The following is a 12,024-nucleotide window of genomic DNA, read 5'->3' as shown; positions in this document are numbered from 1 at the left end:
ATGAGTTGGTAATTTATTGTCGTTTCGCTATTTACCTAGAAACGATAAAAACGTGAAGAGCGTAAACCGTAATTTGTTGTCGTTTTACTATTTACAAGCGTTAAAACTTTAATAGCGTCAACTGCCAGATACCTAAATAAATTATGTGCACTGTAAAATCTGATTTCAATCGTGCAACCAGAATAATCAGTACTTAGAGTTAAATTGTGCAAATTTATGTGGGCTTGGCACATCATTCTATTAAACAAAATAAATTTTAAAAAATAATTACTGTTTTAACAGATGGAAAATGCGGCCATAAAATAAAAATATGAGTATTTTCAAACACGTTTATTACTTTTTTCGTTAATAAAATAATTATTGCCACTTACAGCTTAATTGTATTGTTCTATGGCATTGATCTATAAAACTACGATAAAAAGGCCATAAATATTTAAATTTAATATGACAGGTGTATATGCGTAGCTATGCATAGTAATATAATTTTTCAAGCTCCACAAATACTGTTCTTTTATACGAATTTTACTAATGAAACAGATTAGACAAACACATATATTACGTCCATTTCCCCTTGTTAAAATATACCTGCAGCGTTAAAAATAAAAATTTATCGCTGAAGTTAAAACACTGCTTTTGCAGAAAATTTAAATGGGTAAAAATAATCAAACATTCTACAGCATACTAAATATTTCATATAGGTATTTTCAAACCGAAACCAAAACAGAGAAACAATTAAACGCAAAATTGAATCTAGAAAGGACTGTGTTTGTTGAGCCGGTAGTCCGTGTAACTTTGGTGGTTATTGATTTATTACCATTTATACAGTGTTCTTGTACAATCTACCTTTAACTAATTCAGTTTTAAATGAAACTGTACCTTGCCAAATTTGTCTATAAAAATGTTTTATTTTCATTGTCATCAAAAGAAATATGAGCTAAATAAAACAAGCACTGTGAGCTTTTCCCTTTTTTTTTAATCAGATCGTTGTTTTGCCAAACCGCTGACATTTTCTATATTTTTTTATATTGTCGGGGAGTGGAAACATGTTAAATCCTGTTTTTAGTGCGTAAATGTTTAAAGCCACTTTCTGAATCGCAGTTGCAGTTATTACAGTATATTTTTAGTTAAAACTTTTAAAATGATAACTTCTACATTATGGATCAGGCAGCGTCACTGTTGTCATGGAAACCAAATATAGAATTGAATATTGGTATTTTTTTCGTTGAGACTGACGTTGACGCATTTGCTTTTTTTTAGAAACCTCACAAACATATATATTTATGTATTGCAATTTTGTGATCACTCTGTTATTAAAATTATTAAATTGCCAGTTAAAGAAAAAATGCAAAATATAAATAAATATGTGAATGTTACATTTTATGAATCAAATGAATTATTTATTAAGTCGCCAAGTGCAGATACAACAGATATTAAATGCATTAAAAGAAGATTTGTGTAGAAGAAGGAAAATTTTTTTTGTTCAATACCTCCCTAGAAAGTGAGTTTGTATCCATAGTTACCAGTGAAGGTTTCTCTTTCGTTCACTTCACTTTCGCTCATCGTTTTTCGCTCACTGTCTTTCACTCACTGGTTTTCATTCACGCATAATTTTCCCAATTCTTTCTGCTAATGGAATTTTGATTTTTTAGGCAACATTTGGTACCTCGCGGCACTTGCCTCATCCAGGATATCACAACTCTTCATCATCTATTTTCACAATTTCCCCAACGTCCACACAGCCACTTTATTGGCGTTACAGAATTTTGTTTATTTTGTATTTTATTTTTTTCCATAGCAACAGATTCGTCCAAAAATGTGATTTATCTTTATTTAAAATTTTGAATACAAAGTTACAGACTTACTTTCTAAGGAGGTATCGAACAAAACCAAATACAGTGCTCGAGAGTAAATTCGCTTTCGTTCACTTGAATTGCATCATCAGCTCCGCTTCGCATTTCGCGTGAACGAAAGCTTTACCTTCCTCTTACTTAATAACTATTTTCTAGAAGAAACTAATCAATCTTTTCTTTTATTTTTTGCGACACGACGATTTTTACTGTAAAACAGAAGTGTCTGATGGTGGAGTTTCATTTTCGTAATGAGATAAAAATTGACAAGAGTGCTGGAGGTTTTTAGAGGCATACCGGCTACAAATTATTTCCAAGAAATCTAGATCGACCTGTGAAACTATTTCGTGAAACAGGAAATGTAGGACGAAAGAGTGGAAGTGGAGAGTTAGAAAAGTTCAATTCGTCATTTGTCACAACAAATAGACGTATCTTTAGGAACGTGGCATGCAATGATACACAAGGATTTGCATTTTTATCCTTACCGAATAACTTCGACTCAAAAGCTACTCCTAGACAATTTACCTCAACGTTTTCAGTTCGGAAAATGGTTCTTAAATATTCTACATAATGATGACAATAAGTAGTTCACGGATGAGGCTTGGTTTTATAAAGCAGAATTTGTACATTCTCATAATACAATTTTTTTTTTGTAAAAAAACTTCAGTAGTGTATTTTTTTCTCTTCATTTGTTGGAATAAACAATCATTAACCATTTCACTTTGACATTCCAAATTTTTTAAACAAATTATATTTTATATAATAATAAACACATCAAGTTAAAATGAATATCAGTTGTAGTTCTGCTTTTATTTGTTTCATCTATTTCAAATAACTAAAAATAATAAATGCGAACCTTCCGGCGATTTGATTTTGAATAGAATGTCACATACGAATATACCGCATCGATTCAATCACCTAGTCATGAAATAATTGCGTTGTATTATAAATACCGATATACATAGATCATAGATCGTTCAAAAAATAACCGCTCCCAGTGATTATTTAAAACAAAATGTGGGAACCAATTCCAACAACTAAACAGAAGTGGGCGAAATCCAAAACGAATAAAAACGATTTCGATCGTTAAAAATTAATAAACTACACTGAACAGCCATCAACAAATTCGCCGCTTGTTCCGGTACTCTCCTTTGTGTTTTTGCACAGGTAGCCAAGCCCGGAGCAATCGCAATTTTCCGGATGGTATCGACGAAAAAATAAACGTTACCGACACAACGGACAGTTATGACATTTTTTCAGCCTCCCTTCTTCCATGTTCTTTCCTTCAAATTGTTAATTGGTCCCCAGACATCCGTTTTCCGGTCGTTTTTTGCACTTGTTCGGCGTGTGTGTGTGTGTTTTTTATCGCTCGTTTCCGGCCGAATAACGAACGAGTTCGGTAGTTCGGTCTGACGTGAATTGGTGGCGCTAATTTTCCAGAATTTGCAATCCTTTCGGCCTTAATTAAGCCAATAAAATGGGATGCTCGTAAAGGGGACCACCTAAAATGGGCGTCCTTTAACAGCAAATAGAAAATATACAAGGTGTCTCAGCTAAGACTTTCGAGCCTAATAACTCAGTTATTTTCCAGCGGATTTTTGTGAAATTTAAAATGCAGATATTTTAGACGGTGAAGAATGAAATCCCATTAATGAATCACCCAAGTCTTAAAAACGTAATTTTTACATGCGTTTTTAAATGTTGAATCAATTAAGATTTACATAAAAAATTGATCGTCAATAAAAAATTCTGTAGGGAAAAACTCGTCCTTGAAAGACGTCTGGTTTGCAAGAAAAAAGCAAAAAACTGTGTTAAACGTGGCTGCAAATGCAAAAACGTAGACGCGTATGAAACAAACGCACAATTTTGCAGAATTTTGGTCATCCCTTTTCGCAGAAGCGCAGATGACATATTTGACGTTTATCTTGCTAATCTTACAAACACTTACAAAGTTAAAAACAACATTTGGACGTAATTTATTATACTGGATGCTTTAATTCTTCCATAAAGGACTAAAACACGATCGGGATATTTTAGCAAGGTAATTTAGTTCACGTACGCTTCCTGTGTCTTCAAATAAATTGACGACTCTCTTAACCTTACATTTTGTAAAGCCTACATTTGAATAGTGTTCCACGAGAAAACGAACTGTGTCATTGAAGTTCTTACGACACTCTCCATAGGCAAAATGTTTTTGCTTTTTCAACAATATTGAAATTTCTGCCGCTGTAGTTTATTTTTAGAGTATTTTCAATCAATTTTCACAATTTGACGTTTCTAATAAAGCGCGCCCAATTTTGACAGACTTTAAAGGTTGTACAAAATGTTGCTTAGCAATGAATCATCAATTGTTTCAAAAGGTAACTGCTCAAATACCTTCAAATTTTACATTAAATTTTTAACGACAAAATCTAATCTTTTCGTTGAATCAGACAAGTGATTTACTTAATTGTTTGTGTAGACCCCTATTTTTTAATGTTTAACAATCTAATAATAATCGCGCATAATTTTCGATAAAGGAAACATGTGTTAAAATTAGATTTTTTAACTTGAGGTAATTTTATTATCACTAATTGAACCTTCACGGTCTAAAATATCTGCATTTTAAATTTCATAAAAATCCGTTGGCAAATAACCGAGATATTAGGCTCGAAAATCTTAGCTGAGACACTTTGTATACTTGTCAATAATTCCAATAATTATTATAATTAGATGCAAAAATCACACGTTCAAATGAAATGGTGAGCTGGGAAGGCGTTGGAAACTGTCAAGTGTTGTGATTTTTTAAAGCGTAGATTAATTGGCGCATGTTGACAGCTAACCTAAAACTTAGAGCCAAAAATCCTTTCTTTTTTTCCTTTCCTTGCAATGTTTTACATTAAAAATAGAATAACTTAACGGTTCCTATTCTCGAAGCAAATATCTAAAAGCACCCTTTGCTGAAAACAAACATGTTCAATTATGTCCCAATTAAACATAAACAAACGGCGGGAAATTCAAACTTTACACTGTTCTAAACGGTTTAATTTTTCCAGCGCCTACTCAGCCCAGGATTTAATTTGAACGCGCGATAGTATTCGCGTTGCAATACTTGGTAGCTTCATTATTCAATTTCTCCTTTTATTTTGTTATTTCTTGTCCCTTTTCCACACCTGAGTGTATTGTGTCAACAAACAATCTTGTCGTATTTATATTGTATATTTTCAAACACCTCCTTGTTTGCCTTGTTGCACCTGCTCCTGTTGTGGCAATCACTGTCAGTATATATCAGTGATTAGTCTTTTCTTTTCTTGATTCTTTCATAACTCGCATTTACCGCAAACAGACTTGAAATGAACGAGCGTCTGTTCCTCATTCTTTTGTAAGTTCAGAACGATTCATTCTTTTTCTTTTCATCTGCACTCTATTAATCGTCTCTTTATAAATTTTTTCTTCCTTATTACCAGGTGTTTATTCACCCCGCATTTTCGCAAACGTTCCGACAAGTTATCTCGTTTATTAAATACACTGCTTAGGCTTCCGCTTTCACAAATACCTACAAAATTACCTCGTCCTATTTGCATCTATAAAATAACTTAATATGTGAACTGACAGTGATTGTATAACATAAAAAAAGGAAAAAATTAGAATATAAAAGTAAAAAAAAAGAAGTAAAGAAAGCAGAAGAACGGGATGTGACTAAAAAACAGGAACAAGAGTCTCCAATTGTTGTGTTGATTGTAGTTAGCAACTCTTTGTGCGTTTGGCATGTTTTGGACAACAATATAAATAACATCATTACGCGCTGCAAAATCTTCAGCATGCGCTCACTGGGGGTTACAGTTTTCAATAGTTAAATTTACATGGGTTGTCAATCGTGTATAGTTGATCAGGCTTCAGCTGAAACTAGGAGTGTCAGCTTGTATGTCCGCCATGACACTCGAAAAACCTAATCCTGTCGGCCATATAACGCTGACATGGGAATCAATGTGTTTGTTGAATAGTTTACAATGTTAATACATTTCATGAATACGTACAGAATGATGCGATGCTCAATAATAATAAACAAGAGATTTTAAACATTTTCATACAGTCGCGGACAGAAAAAAGTAGGACAATGTTTTTTCACTAATGTAAATTGGTTTAATCTTTCTATGGTTACTATTTAAATATTTATTTATTTACCATAGTAAGCCCGGTTTACTGCACTCAATTTTAGCTCGAATAACCAAAGGCCAAAAGAACCTTATTCAATACTTGTTCACCTAATTACTATTGTATGACAGCGTTTATTAAGAATATAAGGAGGCGTTAGAAACCGTCAATTGTGCTTTATTACAGCGTAGATTAATTGGAGGATGTTGACAGCTAACCTAAAATTTAGAGCCAAAAAAATCATTCTTTTTTTCTTTCTTTGCACTGTTTTACATAACTTAACGATTCCTATTTTCAAATCAAATATCTAAGGACACTCTTTGCTGAAAACAAACATGTTCAATTATGTCCCGATTAAACACATACAAATGTCATTCGTGTCAAACGGCGGGAAATTCAAACTTTACACTGTTCTAAACGGTTTAATTTTTCCAACGCCAACTCGGCCTAGGATTTCATTTGAACGTTGTAGAGAGCGTTCAAAAATGTATGATCAAGCGACCCAGCGCTTGTTTTTGTTTCCGGTAAGATTGTATCGGGTGTTCATTTAAATTTATCCTTGATGTTGAAGAGTCGGTTGTGAATGCACCAGAGTAAAAACACAAACAACGCAAAAAGTGGGGTTAGATTTAAACAGCTTATCCGTGATCTGTAATCCGAGGTGCGTTCACAATCGACTCTTCAACGGCAAACTTTATCTAATTAAGTCACCACGACTGACAATACCGTACTTAAGTTATTGTATAGTGAGTGTTATTGTACATATTTCTAAAACTACTGTACTAAACAAAACTTCAACTTGTTTATGTACTTTCCTAAACATTCCGTTTGATTTAATCTTCTTTTATTCCAGCAATCGCCACATCATCAGCAGATGCCAACGATTACAGTTTTTTCTTTTTCATTCTTTTATTGCTGACATATGCCGCAAACAGACTTGAACTTAGCTGGGGCATTCCTTTGTGAGTTCAGAATCGCATATTCTTTTCTTTTTTGTCCTCACATTATCGACTTGCTTTAATCACTACCTTTTCTCTCACTCAAATCAAAAGTTTCCTAAGAATTGTATTCGTTTTTATTTACGTCGCACGGCTTAGAATTGACAGAAGCAATTTTCGTGAATTTGCAACCCTTGGACTTAATTAGAGCAATAAAACAGGATATCGGTCCTGCGTTAAGTCGGCGTCGCGTATTAAAACCCGCTGTCCTTAGAGATAAAGGCGATCTTATATATAGAGGACGAATCGTTCCTTTAGGAATAACACGAGTAAGCAATTTGTCTCTTGGTCAAACTCCAACGGTTACAATCCGCTTATCATATTATAAATGGGGAAACGCGAACGAGCTCGAATCAAAATCCTTGCTTCTTGCCTCGCCGGAGCACCATAATAATTCCGGATCACATTTTTATCTAGTTTAGAACAATGTCGGAAAGGGGGGGCTAAATGAAACTGTCGTCTTACAGATTTTATGTACGCAGTCCCTCAAAACTAGCAGACTTCGAGGGAATTGTTAATTTCAAAGTTTTCACTTCGATCCGGAAGTTTTAACGATGGATTTGTTTTATTTCTGGTCGTTCGGTTGTCTTGTAGAAATGGTGATACGACCCCAGATCCATCTTTGCAAGAATGGTTAGTGCATGCGGCAAGTTTGAGCCCTTTTGTCTGATATTTTACGACGAGTGGAAATTCTGCAAAATTTATTGACTGTAAATAAGTTCCCTCGCAAGAATACTTCTGTTGGCAGTTTTTAACTGGCCCCAAGCAGCTCTTTACATTTCTTTTTAATATACTTGGAGTGAATGAATTTTTGCAGCGTAGGCACTAAACACTCACACAACAACCTGACCTTCATTGTCAAAAGAACATAATTTTTTTTCATAAGAAACGTATATTGGAGAAGGAATGGTTCAGATAAACTCTTGAAATTTTTATGATCCCAAATTGAGCAAACAACGATTTCTTAGTGTGGAAGCTGAAATGGAGAAATCCTGCAGAAAGTCGTTACACAAGGGAACTTCCGCATAAAAAGCTCTTGTGAAGCATTTTAAACATTTGTCTTATTTTTGTATTTATTGTAAAAGTTGCGGTCACATTTTATATCCGCGAAAGTTCGTCGTAGAAAGTCTTTTTGTGCCTCGCCCCGTGTGGACCTCAACTGCGTCTCGGTCTCTTTTAATGATACAGGGTGTCGGAAAATTAACGTATTCCAAGTCGAGGGTCTCGTAGGGAAAAATCTCAGGAATCTCGAAAAAATAAAATAAAAAATATAGGGGGGGTCTTTACAAAGATATATGGGTCTGAAGGTTCAAACTTTTCATCATGTTTTCTTCAAATAAAAAATATAAATAGTTGACATTCATTTTGAAATATGGTGAGGATGATTATGTAAAATATTAAAATATAAATGAAAAGACATTTCTTGAAAAAACAGCTTTATCTCGAAAAAATAAAAGTTTTCTTTTTCCAATTTTTGTTCAAAAGGGAAGTACAACATAGCTAGAATATTAATCAGGTACTTTTGAACAAATATTGGCAACTGATATTTTTTTCAAAGTGGCAGCAATTTTTTTTTATATTTTTACTTGGTCAACAGGATGTCCCTTACTAAGCCCCTAACTCGGAATACGATAATTTTAAGACACCCTGTATAATCTACTATTATTAAGTGTATGTACAATTTATTATAATCAATTATACCTAATTGATATTTATTTAAAGCTTGATCTGCTACTACAATAAAATGCCTTGGAACAAAATTATTGTGTAATTGTTTTGAATTTGTTATTATGTATTTTAAATTAAATATTTGCCCAACGTAGCTACTACGTAAAATATTGGCAACCACACGCTGCGTTAAATCTTAATTAATCTTTCCATTGCTGCAGGGATCTGATTACATTGTGCAAATAATGGATGACGTAAAGCTTAACAGTCCAAATTACAAATACACAATGTTTCAGTGTTTACGTCATTGTTTCGATAAAATCGAATATTGTGGCGCATTCGAAACGTAAATACACATATGTTGCTACATTTCATGTTTATTTTATTTTTTTTTACAGGAGATATCTGCGCCGGTCTTCGCCTCACCAACATGACCGCCCCCGCTTTGCAAGACCCCCGCAAAGACATGGAGCTACACTGTCGTTTCGACATGGGAGGCGAAGAACTGTACGCTGTGAAGTGGTACAAGGACGACCACGAGTTCTTCCGGTACACTCCAGCCGCTTCCGTCACTATAACACAGTATCCTGTGATCGGGGTCCATGTTGATCGACACAGCAGCAAGTGTATGCCGGATGGGTGCGACCTTCTGCTGAAGGAGTTGTCAAGGCCGCAGAGTTCTGGAGCTTATCGGTGCGAAGTATCTTCAGAGGCGCCGGCTTTCAGATTGGCTTCGCAGACTCATAATGTCACAGTAGCAGGTAGAGGTTAAATTAGTGTGAAAATGTAAAAAAATTAATTAAAGAATTGGCATATCGTGAAAGACAGAAGTTAAATGAAAAGGGTGTGAGAATCATTGGTAGAGAGCTTTGGGAGAAGTTTTCAACAAAAAATTAGTTGAAGAGGAAGAACTTCAATGTCGTTTGTCTAGTTTCTTTTTTCTATTAAAGGTTCTTATTAACAGACGCTTATTAGTTAGCATTCAGTAAATTCTAAATAAAAATAAATTTATTCGTTTCAAAAAATGTATGCCCAATTATTCTCTTTTCCTCACTAGTGATTCAATTGCCATCTTTGCTCACTATTTTCAGTGAAATTCAATGATCATGGAAAAAGTATTTGTTTAAGTTATATTTCACTTAATATGCAGATAATCATAAAAAAACATTTGAAAGAGACTGGAGATAAAAATACTGGAAGAACTACAGGAACAGGAAACAGAAAAATGATTTTTTTATGTAAAGATGTAGAAAATGTTGTAATGGTAGTGAGAGCTTCGTAGAGATGAAGACTAGAATGTCAAGTTTAAATTGAGGTTGTTGTGTTTGTCTTAACTAGACACACTCACTATACAGGGTGTTTTTGAAATGCGTGCAGAAATTTTAATCACGAGCTACTGGCCTCATATAGAACTGGGAAAAAATATTTAAAACATTCTATGTCAAAAAATAAAATGACATTTATTTTTTGAGGTACAATTGTTTTAAATTGCTTTTTATAAAATATGATATACAGGGTGTATTTTTAAAATGTGCCGAAATTTTACCTACGAGGTTGCTTGATAACGTACAAGACGAAAAGCAATTAAAAAAAATTGTAGCTCAAAAAATAAATGTCATTTTATTTTTTGACAAATTTTATTTTTTGACACAGGATTTTTTAGATATTTTTTTCGAGTTCTACATGAAGCCAGTAGCTCGTGGTTAAAATTTCTGCAGGCATTTGAAAAACCCCCTGTATCTGTTGAAAAATGTGTCAGAACAATAATGTGTGTAATAATGAAGTGGGATGGGGTTGGTTAATCCGGGGAATCCTGGCGTATGCGGTAATTTAGATTGGATGTGTTCCAGCTTGTACCTACGTGCGCGATTCCCGGATTATAGTTTCTTGTTGCAAACAAGAACATAATTGAAACTTGCTTCATTAAGTTCCATATAAAACTTATTTATTTCTGTTAATATCCCCAGGAAATTTTCACTAACCCTCATCAAAGTAATTGACGTTTAATTAGAAATTAATATCGAGAGAGCGCCGAAAATATCGACTGGAATAAATCCGGCCGCAGCTCGTCCTTACACATACACAACACTCCGAGAAAAAAATTTATTATTCAGTTTAATTATCCACAGCGTGTCTTTTCATTAAAACTTTCCTGTTCAGTCTTTTTAGGTTGTTTTTGACGCGTTCGATCGTTTCGATTTTGCCCGATCTGACGGCGTCGTCGCCGTGGTCGGATATGTCGTAGAGCCGTTGCCAATTGTTGTGGAGTTCGTCCTTCAGGGTGGCGTAGTAGAGGTCGATTTGGGATCCAGACATGTCTTCGATGCTCTTCTCTATTGATTCCACGGTTTCCATCACCTTCTTTAATTCGGCTGGATATACGATATGTTCGCTTGGTTTACTCGCTTCGCTAACGATCCGACCGTCGTCATCCAGTTCGCTCTGGTTGTCGTTCAGCTCGATGATTTCAGTCACTTCCGGTTGAGATTTCAGCTTCTTGGGACGTTTCGAGTGTTTCTGGCCCATCGCGAACACCTGAAACATAACCACACATAATATACTTCACTCATTCTTTGGTTTCCGGAAATCATTTTACACTTTCATTTAGAAAATCCAGAAGGTGTTAAAAAAAGTCAACGATGGCTATGTAAGGAACAGAATTCGAAGTCGAAAATTACAAAAAATTTCATTTTTTAAATCCTCATAACATGAGTCAGCCGGTAGGTGGCGATACTGGCGGTACTTTTTACCGCCGGAAATCTATCTACTAGTCTGTCTCATGTTGCGAGGGTCGCGGCACATCCAACACTTGTATGGTTTTCAGCGCCAACTGCGATGGAACAATCAATTATAATAATAACCCTGTAGCGTATACCTAATATTCTTTAGATTTTTACATATGCAGAACATTTTGTGTTAATTAACATTATTTTGAAACCTAAATTGGGCTTGAAACGCTGTTACGCAAGTGCCATGTCATGCAACTAAATTCCGTTGATTTCCTACTTCTAAAAATTGTTATAGGTACATTGGTTTGATTCCCAAACTGTGCTAATTAATTCGTAATTTTCATTCTCTCTCTCTCTCATACCTCTGATTTCTACGACTACCTGGCTTTACCGTTACCGTGTTGTTTGTGTTTTCTACCGACTCCCTGTCTACTTTGCCTTGTTACTTTTCTAACTAAAAGTGCAAACGATTCTAGTTATTTTCTACAATAAAGCGCTCTGTTTTTAATTTGCACTTCTCGCCCTTTAATTACAAATATGCCACAAATTTTGTTTTTTTAAGATAATTTAAGAAACTTGTGTTTTAACTGAATAATACTCCTATTTATCAAGAAAACGATATAATTTACATTTTTCGATGTCTACAAA

General features: G+C 34.5%; 2 protein-coding genes across 6 annotated transcripts in view; one reads left to right on the top strand and one right to left on the bottom strand.

Annotated features, from left to right (window-relative positions):
- LOC138138082 (uncharacterized) overlaps window positions 1-12,024 on the top strand; it is a 107,883-nt gene that overhangs the window by 86,843 nt on the left and 9,016 nt on the right. For all 3 annotated transcript variants that reach the window (XM_069057826.1, XM_069057825.1, XM_069057824.1), the window contains exon 2: window positions 9,046-9,408. In XM_069057826.1, coding sequence (XP_068913927.1) covers window positions 9,078-9,408 — 331 coding nt within the window. In that variant the 5' untranslated portion in view covers window positions 9,046-9,077. The remainder of the gene's footprint in view (window positions 1-9,045; window positions 9,409-12,024) is intronic.
- LOC138138084 (uncharacterized) overlaps window positions 10,737-12,024 on the bottom strand; it is a 62,917-nt gene continuing 61,629 nt past the window's right edge. For all 3 annotated transcript variants that reach the window (XM_069057831.1, XM_069057830.1, XM_069057829.1), the window contains one exon: window positions 10,737-11,182. In XM_069057831.1, the coding sequence (XP_068913932.1) occupies window positions 10,763-11,173 (411 nt within the window). In that variant the 5' untranslated portion in view covers window positions 11,174-11,182 and the 3' untranslated portion in view covers window positions 10,737-10,762. The remainder of the gene's footprint in view (window positions 11,183-12,024) is intronic.

The sequence above is a fragment of the Tenebrio molitor genome, chromosome 9 (assembly GCF_963966145.1).
Source record: "Tenebrio molitor chromosome 9, icTenMoli1.1, whole genome shotgun sequence".
In the NCBI taxonomy this organism is placed as follows: domain Eukaryota; kingdom Metazoa; phylum Arthropoda; class Insecta; order Coleoptera; family Tenebrionidae; genus Tenebrio; species Tenebrio molitor.
This window is presented reverse-complemented; position numbering and strand designations above follow the sequence as displayed.